The sequence below is a fragment of the Moschus berezovskii genome, chromosome 1, assembly GCF_049115385.1.
Source record: "Moschus berezovskii isolate FMDL1 chromosome 1, NW_MosBer_1.0, whole genome shotgun sequence".
In the NCBI taxonomy this organism is placed as follows: Eukaryota; Metazoa; Chordata; class Mammalia; order Artiodactyla; family Moschidae; genus Moschus; species Moschus berezovskii.
Genome location: NC_142460.1, coordinates 99,108,222 through 99,123,381, shown reverse-complemented (window position 1 = coordinate 99,123,381; position 15,160 = coordinate 99,108,222). Strand labels below are relative to the sequence as shown.

Below are 15,160 nucleotides of genomic sequence, written 5' to 3'. Positions count from 1 at the left end.
GCACAGAGATCAATCCAGTCAATCCTAAAGAAAATCAGTCCTGAATATTCATTGGAAGGACTGATGCTGAAGCTGAAACTCCAATACTTTGGCCACCTGATGCGAAGAACTCTCACTTGAAAAGACTCTGATGCCGGGAAAGATTGAAGGTAGGAGGAGAAGGGGACAACAGAGGACGAGGTGGTTGGATGGCATCACCAACTCAATGGACATGAATTTGAACAAACTCCAGAAGCATGTGATGGACAGGGAAGCCTGGCGTGCTGCAGTCCATGGGGTCGCAAAGAGTCGGACACGACTGAGTGACTGAACTGAACCGAACTGATGCATCCTAGATCGGACTGCAGAACCTGTAACTTGGACATACCAATGGGAGCAGACACAAAAAGTACCCCCCAAAGCATGTTCCTTTTAGTTAAAGGAAGAGAATATTTAGGACAATGGAAGAGGAACATCTGTGATGATACCCTCGGAACTCCAGCCAAATACCAGTGGAAAAAATCTTGCAGACCCCTGACCTTGGTCAGCTCCTAGCGCAGGGAACCTGGACTTTCACTCCCCTCCTCCCCAAGGGTACCAGGCACCGCCTCCACACCCGCCCCCCCCCCCCAATTAAAAAGTAAGAAAGTAATTTCAGAGGAGAGGGAGTCAGATAAAGGAATTTCTTAATTATTATTTAGGAACATTTAATATTCTTTAAATATTCTTAAACATAATATTCTGGGCAGAACCCCTAGCAACTCATATGTGAAACTGGACAGAATTGACATTGGCAAAAGGTTTGATAACTTAACTGCAGTCTGGACTATGGCCAGTTTTTCAGTTTAGCCTCTGGATAGCACACAAACAAAGCAAATTAGAATAGCAGCTCCAAGGCTCTGTGAATGAAACTGGGTTTTCTGAGTATATCGTAATGTACTTGCTAAGAGAGGTGCACCAATTTTCAATTTCTAAGCATGGATACTCTGATCAGTTGTCACCCATTTACCCTAAAACTGTCATTGGTCCTATGGAGCTGCAACTAAATCCTTTTCAGATGTTATCTCAGCAATACTTGAACCAGAAATCAGACGACTGATGCAGATCATACATATGGATGCAGTTACTGCTAAATATTCCATGTGTGTGTTTCCATGTGTGTTTTGAGGCCATGGCACTGTTTTGTTTTATTTTTTTTCTCTTTCCCTTTATCCTTAAGTTATTTATAGGGAGTGTGCTGGTGACCCAGGTCTAAGAGTACATTAGCCAGAATTAAGAAGGAGGATAGAGAAAAAGCTGCATGGTTTTTCCAATGAAAAAATCTTTAATGATACACCATCTGTGGATATAAGACAAATTTTCATTAATAAGATCATAGAGTCTTATTAACTCTGGATTGGAAAATATACTAAATCTTATCTATGCTATAGGCTCAAGGAATACAGTCATTTTCCAATAACCATAAATGAAAGTAACCTTTAAAAATGTATATTTTAAAAATAGAAATACAATTAAATGGTGTGTGTTGAAAAAAAAATCTTATTTCAACATCATTTTAATGTTTGAATCTTAAATGAAACCTCCCTATTTAAGTATTTGTCTGACCTACGTTCGAACACCTTCTTCTTGGGCTACTCATTATATTTGAACAGCTGTTATTGTTGGGAAAGTCTTCCATATTTGAGCCAAGATCCTGCTTTCCATAACTTTTGTTACTTGATCCTACTTGCTCAATTCCTAGGTGCCATAAAGATCCAGAACGGTTGTCTCAGATAATGATCTTTTCAAAGCTTCTTTTTTTGTTTAGTCTACTCATCCCTATTTCAACTGTTTCTCATAAAACAGTTCTGAGTCTTTTATTTATATCTTTTAGTCCTTCCTGCTTGTGCCCTAGTTTATCTTGTACTTCTTAAAGTTCCACCAAATTAAATATTAGCGTGTCCTTCTTCAAATTTTATTTTAAAATGATTGTCCACAGATGAGGACTAGCATCAGACACATTGAAAGTATCTCCTGTCTTTTGACCTTTCAAACTTCCATTCTACTACTCTGTATTCCATTACATATCTCATAATTTTTCTTATCCATAGATAGATAGTCAGCTCACTGCACCAGTCCATAAAAGTATTCAACAATGGTTTGATCCCTGGGTTGAAAGATCCCCTGGAGAATGGAAAGGCTACCCACTCCAGTAATCTGGCCTGGAGAATTCCATGGACTGTATAGTCCATGGGGTTGCAAAGAGTCAGACATGACTGTGCGACTTTCACTTTCAGGCTGAGAGAGGTAGAAGAGTTCTTATAAGCCATCTGGTCCAATTCTGCCCTTGTTCAAATAGAGACCTAAAGGCATTAATGACACCACTGGGGACGCAGCATAAACTGCCTGATTTCTGAACTCATAATTCCCTCTATTTTATTTGAGCTACTCTCCCATTTGCCTGTCATACAAGAAGCAGTCTTATTTCTGGTGTCTGTGATGAAGAGATGTTTGTTGATTCCCAAACCTAGGCCATCTCCCAGAAGTACTCTAGATCAGGGTGGTGAAAAGGCTTAAAGCAGTTTAAAATTCCCAGGGTGTGTTGGTCTGTGGGAAGAGATTTTAATCTGTTAATAGAAAACAGCAAAGGTTTGGAATGTGTTTGAACACAGTCCATTTTTGACAAATACAAAGAAGAGACCACAATCTTGTGGAAATTGTGAAATCAGGGGGATGGAGAATGAAATGGGGCGCAAGCAAAAGGACTTTTTCAAAGCGGCAAAAAACAATCTCAAGATATCAGTAAGAAGAACTTTTGTTTTAGTCTGATGTTGAAAGGAGGCCAGTAAGCTTACACTGCAATGTCTAGGGGATTGAACTTGAAGTTAGGAGCTCCAACTGAGCAGGTCAAATTTTTGTTTTGTGTGTAATCAAGTTTTCTCTACCTACTCTAAGTACTGTACTTACTGTTTTAATTTATCATAATGTCTAAGTCTTCTTTTGCCTCTCATATTTCCTTACAGATTTCCTCTCTGCACAGCAGCTATGAGGCAAGGAAATAAGTTGACCCTTGATAAATATGGAGGGATAGAGGCTCCAACCTCTGTGTGGTCTAAATCTGCTTATAAACTAATGAAAACCTACTTTATAACACAGAGAACTCCACTCAACGCTCTGAGGTGACCTAAATGGAAAGGAAATCCAAAATAGAGGGGATATATGTATATATATAGTTGATTCACTTTTCTGGACAGTAGAAACTAATACAACATTGTAAAGCAACTACACTCCAATAATTTGTTTTTAATCGGCATATAATTTACAGTTGGTCCTCTTTATCCATAGTTCTGAATCTGCAGAATCAACAACAGGATCATGCAATGCCATAGTATCCTCATAGTTCAAACCGTGCTGTTCAAGGATCAGTTGTACTTCTGTGTCAATGCTGACCTAGATGAACTCAAAATAGTTTTTTCTTTTTTAAATTAACTTCTCACAAGAAGCCAGGGAAGTAGGTATCCCCATTTTCTAAATAAGGAACTCATATTTACACATGCAAACTTTTCTAGTGTCATACACTAAAAGGGAGGACTCTTGAATACAGGCCTCAGTTCAGTTCAGTTCAGTTGCTCAGTCGTGTTTGCCTCTTTGCGACCCCATGGACTGCAGTACACCAGGTTTCCCTGTCCATCACCAACTCCCAGAGTTTACTCAAACTCATGTTCATTGAGTGGGTGATACCATCCAACTATCTCATCCTCTGTCGTTCCCTTCTCCTCCCGCCTTCAATCTTTCCCAGCATCAGAGTCTTTTCAAATGAGTCAGTTCTTCACATCAGGTAGCCAAAGTACTGGAGTTTCACAGTCAGTCCTTCCAGTGAACATAGGCCTGTTTCATGTCAAAACCAAAAGTTGTAAGAGGTGAGAACTCGAGTTTTGTCACAGAAAAACCTGGATTCAGATTCTTACTCCTTACTTACCAGCTGTGGGATCTTAGATATACCATTTAGCCATTTAATCAGTGATCCTATTACAAAATGAAGAAAAAGAGAACATTTAGCTCCATCTAGAATTTCAAAGAAACCTGAAACAGCAAAATGGCATTTCCCCTTAACATTTGGTAAACATTGAGTGCAGGTCATGTAAAATCAAGACATCCCTCCCTTCTCTGTTCCACACAGAAATGGAATGACTCTGCTACCCTGGGCCTTATCATGACAGAAATGTCTCAACCGAGTATGGGGCCTCTGGGTGAAGAATGACCAAAATCTGCTTCTGAATGATTGGTTTTATTACAGAGACATGGATTTCAGAGAATGCAACATCCATGTTTGTTTCGTGTAAACTCCTCTCACATGCTGGGCCCTCTCAGCCTTTAACTTACTGTTCTTGCCTTCCTTTATTAATTTTTGCTATCATCACTCCGTCTTTCTCCATCCATTTCTCCATTTCCCTCTGCTATGGGATGAATGTTTGTGTTCCCCAACATTCATATGTTGAAACCTAGTTCCCAAGGTATTACAAGGTGAGCATTAAATGAATTCATGCCTTTATAAAAGAGGTCCAGAAACTACTCTGCATTGTGAGAGGTTACAGCAGAGCATGACTCTCACCAGACACTGAACCTGCAGGTACCATGGTCTTCACCTCCCAGTTTCCAGAACTCTAAGAATTAATAGATAATTAATAACTTTTGTTTATAAGTCACCAGTATATGGTCTTCTGTTATACCAGCTCAAAAGGACTGAGATACCCTCTGAGCTTCTCTTTCTCTCAATCTCACAATCATTCCTTTTACTTGTGATCCCCTCTCATTTTTCTCACTTTCCAGTATCCTATAAGTTGGCATTCTGGGTTTGAGTCAAGCTGTTTTCTATGAGCATATGTAATAGAGAACTAACCCCAAGAAAACTAAGAGTTGCAGTGGATTACTTTTAAATGACTGAGTTTGGGTACTTTCCAAGTTGAATAAAAAATACATTAATTCTGGAGTTTGGAGTTCACGATTGAAAGGTGTTAGTTTGTATTGCTAAAGTAACCTATGCTGTCATATTCCAATAAGAAGTAGAGAGAGGCTAGTTACTCTGGTTTTCCTGCAACTTGAACTAGCTTAGCCATGAGGGAAGACCAGCTAAGGAGTGTAAGCCAAGTGATTTGCATCTTGAAGAAGGAGGCTCTATTTCAATTGGAATTCCCCTCATAAAAGGTATCACGCTAAAGCCAAACATTTTCATAAATATGATTCATCAGTGGGCCCAGTGCCATCTAGCATATGTTGTCAAACACTTGATTTGTACTTGTCTAGATAGTGTATTAAAAAGCAGAGACATTACTTTGTCAACAAAGGTCCGTCTAGTCAAGGCTATGGTTTTTCCAGTGGTCATGTATGGATGTGAGAGTTGGACTGTGAGGAAAGCTGATCGCCAAAGAATTGATGCTTTTGAACTGTGGTGCTGGAGAAGACTCTTGAGAGTCCCTTGGACTGCAAGGAGATCCAACCAGTCCATTCCAAAGGAGATCAGTCCTGGGTGTTCATTGGAAGGACTGATGCTAAAGCTGAAACTCCAATACTTTGGCCACCTCATGCGACGAGTTGACTCACTGGAAAAGACTCTGAGGCTGGGAAGGACTGGGGGCGGGAGAAGAAGGGGACGACAGAGAATGAGATGGCTGGATGGCATCACATACTCGATGGACATGAGTTTGAGTGAACTCCGGGAGTTGGTGATGGACAGGGAGGACTGGCGTGCTGTGATTCATGGGGTCACAAAGAGTCGGACACGAATGAGCGACTGAAGTGAACTGAAGTGAATCTTAATGTCTAGTTATCTTAAATAAGGCTACAGGTTTAAGTCAGTGGTTCTCAAAATAGGGTGATTTTGACTCCAAGAGACATGTTGCAATGTACAGAGACATCTTTGGTTGTCACAGCTTAGAAGCAATATGAAGTGTGTTGCGACTGCTGTCTAGTAGGTAAAAGTCAGGGATGATGCGATCCTAAAATGCGAAGGACAACCTATCACAACAAAAATCAATCATCCCAAATATCAGTAAGCCAAGGCTGAGAAACTCAAACTTAAATACCTACTGATCCAAAAACCTGCAGACTTCATTATATAACTGAGTCCTATGTCATCCTATAGAAACAATGATTGTGAAAATCTCCATCCCTAGTAGCATTTCTAAATGCCTTGGGCTACAATCAAATGGTGATTGTTGATCCTGGATTCAGCCTGAAAAATATTACTAAGAAATAATTTTTACTTCAGTGGGGAAATAATTTTTATGGCTTTCTGGATTAGTCTTTGACACTATAATTTGAGATCATTTTTGAAACCAGCCAAATCTGGCTTTAAGGTAATCCACTCTGTCTGGTGTCCTAATTATGTGTTGATTTCTTCATGCAAGCCTATTGATCTTGGCAAAGTGAAAACTAGAAATTTATCATTCAAGCAGAAAGAATAAATCAAAATTGGCTCAATTAGCTTTACTGCGATTCAGGGTTTGTTAACAGTTCCTCTGTTTTGTTTCAGATTTATTTTATCATATCTTTTGCTTTTCTCCACTCCTCTTCCAGAGTTCCAATATAATTATGCTGTAATCTTCAGCAGGGTCTCATTGCTTGCAGAAAAACTGAATCTATTATTTGTAGATAATGAATTCCAGCAGAATCATTTTGATAGCCTTGAACTTCTGGAAAATCTGACATCTTGGATCTCCCTCTTTCTGGCTCTTATACCTTCATTTCCCTTCCAAAGAAGATTCTTTGCTCATTCATTTTCATTAGGTATATTGGAGAATAGTATTAATCCAGGATCCTGTTTCTGAGCTTTTCCCAGAAGTGGGCAGAACAGTAGTGCAAGGAATAACATTCATAAGGTAGCTTTTACTTTCAAGGTATATCTCATTTGGGAAATAATGTAAGTGGCATGTTATGCATATGATATTAACTTTGGCAAGTTCAGGTATTCAGTGTGTGTCTTATAAATAGTGGTCATCAGCAAAGTCACAGAGGTAGGAATCAGGGTTCTTAGATTCTAATCCTGGTTCTTCCATTAAATTGCTGGATACATGTGGACAACTTGATTCTTTTCCAGACTTTATTTTCCCTTCTCTAAAATGAAAGGGTAGGAGCACATATGTTCTATTAATGTGGCAGGAAGCAGTTGCAGAAAGATGGGGACCTAAGAAGACAGGGAAATGAGTATCTTTCCCAACATATACCCAACTCTTGCACAGATCATATGGGTGAAAATGACATAAAAAGAATTTCATAGAAGTAGATGCCTATGTCTACGTATCAAATTAAATAAGAGGTTCTCTGGGATTAATTTAATTAGAACCAGAATCCTGACATTACCTGGACTGCTACTTGTTTCTCTCTTCCCTTGATTGATTTCCTCAACCTGCTACTTGGCAGGTGTAATTTCGCTATGGAGATCATCAGCAGGACAAGGAACAGGAAAGAAGAGAAACGTAGAAAGAAAGTAAAGCAGAGAGGGGTGTAGTCAAGTGAAATCAGCTTCTGATCATAGCCAGCAGCTCGCCTCAGTACTAAACCCCCAAAATCATACACACAGCACTGAAACATATCACACAGAAGGCTGACTCCACCTTTTTTTTTTTTTTTTTTAATGTGTTTGGGACATTTGGCAAATGAAGGCCATCCCTCGTGGAAATTACATAGCTAGGAAGTCAGTCAGCAGGAAAGGAGGGCTGGATAAAAGGACCGAAAAAGAATTATAGGAGAAAAGCTGAATGGAAAAAAAGACAGGAGAAATTATTTTTTCCTAATGAGAAATGCAAAATTTTCCACCAGACGACTGTGACTCTTGGCTAAGTGGCCTACATTTCATGTGAATGAAAATGCAGGGTAGGTGGGGCAGTCCAGGAAGTTGGGCCTTGTGTCTGCTCCATCTCTGGAGGCACCAGGTCCACTGCAGTTCTCAGTGGCACCACTGATTTACCAGACTGCCCCTCTGGAGGTAACCATGCCCCTTCCATAGAGTCTGTAAAGAGCATTGTGCATGCATCCTAAGTCATTTCAGTCTTGTCCAATTCTTTGCCAACCCATGGTCTGTAGCCCACCATTCTCCTCTGTCCGTGGAATGGGTTGCCATTTCCTTCTCCAGGGGATCTTCCTGACCCAGGAATCAAACAAGCGTCTCTTATTGGCAGGCAGGTTCTTTACCATTAGCATCACCTGGGAAGCCCAGAAGAGCACTGGATGTTCTGACCCAGCTCCACTTGCTGATCCTCCTTGATTCATTATGGAACCTCTGAGGCCATCAGCTATCAAGTAACAAAGACAGACTTTATGATTTCTGAGGGTCCTTCCAGTTGTAGCATTTTAATGCTTTTAATAATTATCACTCCTCATTCTTGCAAGACCACATTTCTTAGGCAAAATATGTATTCCTCCCTCTCTCATCCTTACTTCACTGTCCCAAACCAACTATTTAACTTGAAGAGACAGAGTTGAAAAAGATATTCCCTTGGCGTCCCTTCCAGTTCTCTAAGATCCTTACTCAAGTCCTTACTAGTACAAAAGAACCACTATTATACCAAATCTAATGAGTTTTCATTTTAGATGAATCCATCCACCTTTCAAAAATTTTAAACTCCATCCACAAAGCAAGCTGACATTTTATCAAACATTCCCAAAAGAATTTCACACACCTATCCCTTTGGAGTTTATCACTGAGCAAATGATATTCATGACAGAATACATTTGAGTCTCAGAGATGGAATCTGTGAAGACAGACAAGTCATTTATTACTTCCTTTTATTAAAACCTATAAAGAAATCCCTTTATAGGTTTGAGATTTGGGAAAAGTTTTCACCAGACTAAAATAGGAGAAAATTTGTAAGCAATTGCTCCCTTCATTTAATTGAATTTTAAGCTACTATTTGCCAGTCACAATGAGTGATTGATAAAGAGCTGACTGGGCCTTCATAAAGTCAGCCTCCTAGCAGGAAGCAATTGATATTCCATCTCCTTAGCTAAGGAGGACCTAAGAGCTGGCTACACCAAGAAGTTCCCAGGTTTGTTTCCTAACTAGTGAGACAGAAAGAAGATGACTAGTGGATTTTGATAAATCAAGCCTGGGAAAAAAAACTGTAATAAGACGAAAGAAAAAAAAGCCACCTCCCTTGGGGAAATAACCACCAGGAAATTTCAAAACAACTACTTCAAGAAGACATAAATTCAACTCCCTATTTGAAATAATTTGTGGACAAAATGTACATAGTCTACAGATAGGTTAAAAAGAGATTTAAATATGAGACTTGGGAAAAGCTTTTATTCTGAACTACAATAATATTTATCAAGCACATATCATGTGACCTAGGTTTCAAACTCATTTATCTTAAAGCATTCATCTAGAAGGAGAAAGAAATGGATAAAGCAGAAAAAGAGTAAGGAAAATCTTTGAGCTTGCTTTTTTTCTTTTTTAGAAAACACTAATAAAATAAATTATGGTCAAGAAAAAGGAATTTGGGGGAAGATGACTGTAGGAGGGAGAGAGAATTGCCTAACTTAATTGCATTTCTCCCCCTCACCCCCGCCTCTAACCTTAAGAAGAAAAACAAATGTCAAATGGCACACAGCTCCAGTTTAGAAACAAAACATGGAAGGACAAGCTTGTTTTAAGTAAAAATAAAAAAATAAAAATAAACAGCACTGGATATCTTTTTTTTTCTTTTACTAAATGGCTGGGAACACTGAAAGAAAAACAGATACTGTCAAAGTATTCCTGATTGTAAAATACACAGATAAGGGAAAAAGAAAAGGATCTCTCTTACATTTGGTTAAATTCCATCAATGTACATAAAGTAGGCACAGCGTGTCAAGAATTTTCCAAAGCATAGTTTCAGAAAATAAGGATTAAATTAGAAAAAAGATGGAGAAGGGAAAGGAAGTTTGCAACATTAGCCAAAACTTGCAAATGGAAAAGAGTGAAAAGTCAAGCAGTCTACAGTTCTTCTGTAACTTTCTTCCCCAACTTACCAGCCATGAAACCTGATAACTAATATGAGAAGACTTCCTATCACCATGCAACAATCTTTCTCAACAATATTTTATACACAAGCAACTGAGCTATCATTCGTTGAACAAACATATGATGAACATTTACTGCTACCACTCCCTGTTTTAGGTATTTGGTTGGGATAGGGGGGATATAGATGCTGAGACTGAACTCAGACCTAATAAACCTAAATCTCCAATTTTAAATTATATTTTTAATGCCCAGGTGATTTCTAATAATCATCTATCTACTGATCTTCCAGATCTGGAAGCTCCTGAGTTAGGAGGTACAAAAGTGACTATGCCCCTTCTGTGATCTCCAGGAGCTCATGTAAGTGATAACAAACACATGAATGTCTCCAAAATAATGTTAAAACTGAAACATGATATGAGAGGATCATATTCTTTCCTATGGATATTAAGAGGAGGGAGAAATAATGGACTGTTGGGGGCTGCCAATTGAGGAAAAGAGGATGTCACAGAAATAGGTACATTTGTGCTTCCCACATGGTACTAGTGGTAAGGATCCCACCTGCCAATTCAGGAGACCTAAGAGATGCACATCCGATTCCTGGGTCGGGAAGATCCCCTGGAGGAGGGCATGGCAACCCACTCTAGTATTCTTGCTTGGAGAATCCCATGGACAGAGGAAACTTCAGGACTATAGTCCATAGAGTCACAAAGATTTGGACACAACTAAAGCAACTTAGCACACATGCTCATACTTGCATAGTTACCATTTGAACACACAGAGAATGGGAAAATCTACTGCTCTTATTATAACTAATCTACTACCACTATAACTAAGTCTGCTACTATTATAATTAAACATACTATTATTATAACTAATAATAAGAAACACATTTCCAATGTTTCTGGAAATAGAAATAGGCCCTGTTCTGGGTGCCTTATATAAATCCTCTCTTAAACCTAAACCAACCAGTTAGGTTCTATTATTTCTATTATCTACAAGATGGGGAAACTAAAGCTTAGAAAGTTTATGAGAAGTTTTCACAGTCACAGAGCTGGAGATTGAAGAGCTAAAGTTCAATCTCAGATTGATCCCATTCCAGAGCCTCTATGCCTCTCAAAGAAGAATAAACAAACCCAGATGTGCAAAAGTGTCAGACACAAAAGATTAAGCATCCATTGCTCCCTCTGGCTGAAGGATGGCAGAGTTGGGGAGAAATTGAGCCAGTAAAGCTAAAGGTCAGATAGGCTATAGTAAACACTGTGGGCTCTATACAGTAGCAGAGGGAAACCAGTGAAGGTTTCCAAGCAAAGACTATTTTGATCAAAGCTTTATCTTAGATTTTAGGCTGTGAATTATGAGTTATATGATACAATCTGAAATAATAGAATTTTAAAGTCTAGAGTCTTGCCCTGCCTTTAAACAAAAAAGTGTGCTTGGAATCTAAGTAGACCTACCGCCTCACCTCAGAGGAATTACCAGCATGCCAGGACTTAAGGAAGACTCTACAGAATAACCCTGAAGATAAATACAATGAATGTCTGTTACCCCACAGCACAAGGACTGACTCATTCCTGGAGCTGTCCAAATCTGGCAAATGGATAGCCCCGGGGACTCAGCATTCCGTGGGATCTGAGGTGACCCCAGGGGGTAGTGGGTGTGCACAGGCATGATCAATTATTGGCAGAGCCTGGACCTTTGACTCCCAGTCCTATACTCAATTAATCAAGGCAAATCACATGTGACATTGGGTAAGCCCCTTTTCCTATCTGGATTCTCCTTTCCTCATTATGATATGAGAAATTGATATCAACAGGCCTTAGATTTCACAATTCTCAATCTCTCCCTTCCAATACTCTAGCATAGAGAATCCGCTTCCATTAGTTGCTCACTAACTGGAATTTGGGGGAGCAACAGCATCTCTGGAGAGCTCCCAGAGTTTGCAAACCCTTAGCTGAGAACAAATGCATTTCCTTATCTCTAGGAAGTCTACCAGCTCTAACCGTATCACAGGATTCACGATCTCAAATCTTAGTTACAAAGTCCTCACTGAATTCAATCTGGCCCAGGATTATCCTTTTCAAGTGCACATGCATCACTGAAGTCCAAAGTAAGTCAGCAACACAAGGTACCATGATCATATGCAGGCATATTCAGGGAATGAACACTTTAGAATTCAAACCTGTCAGAGCCCAATGATACTCTGTTATTTTCAGAATTTTGGTGTGCGCTCAGAAGATTGTGTATGTATGTGTTTATGAGTCAAATTTCCAAGGAGCCAAGCAAAGGCTAAAAGTGTGGATTTCTTGGGTTGAGGGAACACCTTATTTGATGCTCATAAAGATAGTCCTGATGACTCCAACTCACCAAAAATGAATTTCCAAAGGGGTCAGAAGATCTCCTCCTTAAGAGATCATCAATTCTGTAGACCCAAGAAACTGCCTATTGGAGTAGAAATGAACAGGAAGAAGATGCAAGATGTGTTCTGCTCTCAGAAACATTGCTGGTAAAACAGAAATTAGCACATGAACTCACATATTTTTCAAGGGACTTCTTCAGCTTCATTGGTTCATCAGACCACACCCAGTAGTTTACCCAGAGAACTACCCATAAGCGACTAACTCCTGTAACCAATTTACTGTAAAACCTGAGGCATGTTAAACCTGTGGCTTCATCTTCTTTGACTTCCAACAGGAGATGGAAGCAGCAGCATGATAAATGTTAACATTAGCAGTGAAGCAAGGGTAATTACAGAACCAAAGACACTCACATTCTGAGAATTACCTCATGGTTATTTATTTTTATAGGAGTGAAAATAAATATGCATTCCTTTCCCAGACCTGAAAAAGAAAAATGTACCCAAGATGTGTGACAGAACAATCAGTGGGACTGCCAACCTCACATCTGAGACTCCTGGGAAGATAGTGTTACAGGGACCAATCTGGACCACCCACGTTCTGCTCTGGGAACCATCCGAGTGTACCTTCAGCTGTTGGGTACTCACAGGCCCCTCTCTGCCTAATACTGACTGATTTCTCTAAGACTACCCAAAACTGTGATATTCATTTAAGAGAAAGCAGATTTATAAGTAATACATGTCTCAGCAAATCCTTAAGGATGCACAAGCCAGTAGAAGACATATGCTGAAAAGAATTCAGGCTTTCTCCTTATTTCTTGCCCAAGATACTAAATCCAACACTTTAGCCAGAGCACTGTGAGCTAAGAGTGAGTTATGGTTGTGATTTCCCAAGCGCCACCAACAACTGCAAATCTGCAAAGATCTTGTGGGATGAGCTGCAAAAGACATCAGAAAATCTGCACCTGGTGTGTATTGTCACCATCCCAGAAATGTAGCCCAGTCTATTGGCTGGCATGACCAACCAACCCCCAAAGCTGCCACTTCAACAGCTGGAGAAGAGACGTTGACAAAAGGACAAAGAAAGGCAAAAAGGGGAGAAAGTATAAGTTCGGAGAAACATAGATAAGAGAGAATGGGAGACTGAGAAACAGGCTAAATTGTCTCTGCTGAAGCATCCACATGGATCTTCAAAATTGTGAACGTGCGGAAAATGTCAGTACACTGTTTACCTCCCGTCACTAACTTCAGGCAAGTTGAATACAAATAAAACCAGAAGGAGCGGGTATCTGATGGTGAACAACTCAGTACGATGCTTACTTCCAGAAACTAGAAGCGCTCTATCAAAGGACAGAGTCAGCACTTTGGGTACTTTAAGTGAGACTACCTCACTTCTTCCACGCATACCTCCTCTTTAACCTTTGATCTTCCCTTTCTGTGTAGGTGCAGGGAGAAAGAGGAAAGGGATTCAGAGCAAGGCTACCTTTAACTCAGCTGTTCTGGGAACACTCTGTGTTAAACTTCAAAGAAAAGGTGTACACTAGCCTGTATGAGGGATGTGGGAGCGGAGATGGAAGAGAAACGAGGTGAAGCTAGACCAAGAAACGAAGCGAGAGGAGATCCTACACTAGGTCCGGTTCTGCCAATGTTCAGACAGCGCTGAATGGGTACATTTTATCAATGCAGTCCTCTTTTTGAGAGAGAGGAGGATGCCTTAAGAGCTAATGGCTTGCCCAGATTCATCTAGTCTTGGTTTCAGAGCTCAGCTCGGGCCTCTAGATATCTAGATTCACATAGAAACAGAACCGTTCAAGGAGACCCAGTCTGACCCGCTAAGGAGCCGCGCGACGACCAGGAAGATGGGAGCCGCGGGAGGGCTCGAGACATCTCGGAGGCGCGGGAGGGCGTGAGGTGTGCGCTCTGGGTACCTTGATGTAGGCCCGCTGCAGGTAGTTGTAGGGCACTCTGCGCTGGAAGTCGCTGCGCACATCCTCGCTGGCGCGGTGGCGGGACGCGGGGCCCCCTAGGCGCTGGCTCTGGCAGCTGCGGGAGCAGCGCGCCCGCTCGAGCAGCGCGCGGAAGAAGGGCAGCTCGGCTCCCGGGCCAGCGCCGGGGGGCGCGAGCGGGCGGCGGGCGGCGCAGTGGCGGGCGCAGCGCGCGCGGACCTCCCGCAGGCGCCGGTGGCTGCGCAGAGCCGCTTCCAGGTCGCGCACAGCCAGCTCGTAGTCCCCGCTGTAGTAGGCGGCCACGCCGCTGGCGTAGAGCAGGTCGAAGGGCTGCAAAGGCCCGGGCTCGGGCTCCCGCTCCGGGCGCCGGCTGTCCGGGGGGCCGCCCCATAGCGGCGGCGGCAGCAGTAGCCAGGGTAGCAGCAGCGGCAGCGGCAGCGGCGCCCAGATGCGCTCCCGCATCCCCCGTGGCGGACGGGCGCCGGCCGGCCACGCCCGCAGTCGGCTCCCGGCACCTGGCGTCTGCGTCGCGTCTCCCGGCTCCTCTAGCGCGACGGCCGGCCCCGCCGCCAGCCGGCTGCCCTGCGAGCCTCAGGTGACCGGCGGCGCTCGGCGGACTGAGAGGCGGAGGCCGGCTCGGACGGCCGCTCTTAAAGGGACGCCCACAGCTCACACGCTCCTCCTGCTGCCCGAGCCTCCGCGAGCCGCTCGCCGGCGCTCAGCGCGCGCCCTGCAGGCTCGGGCCGCAGCCTCCAGGAGGCCAGAGGCAGACACCCTGGTGTCAGCCAGAGAGCCGGCGCCGCTGGGGGCCAGCCAAGGAGGGGGCGGGGGGCGAGCCTGATATATGGGTTCCCTTCGAGGTTGCGGAATGGACATGATGACTCCCTTTTCTTAGAGAGGAAG

The 15,160-nt window shown here is 42.2% G+C and overlaps 1 protein-coding gene across 1 annotated transcript in view; it reads right to left on the bottom strand.

The window, feature by feature from the left end:
- The window catches only part of P3H2 (prolyl 3-hydroxylase 2), a 195,302-nt gene extending 180,377 nt beyond the window's left edge, over positions 1 to 14,925 (bottom strand). The window contains exon 1 of the mRNA XM_055407984.2: positions 14,240 to 14,925. Within this exon, the coding sequence (XP_055263959.1) occupies positions 14,240 to 14,719 (480 nt within the window). The 5' untranslated portion in view covers positions 14,720 to 14,925. The remainder of the gene's footprint in view (positions 1 to 14,239) is intronic.
- Positions 14,926 to 15,160: the final 235 nt, after the last annotated feature.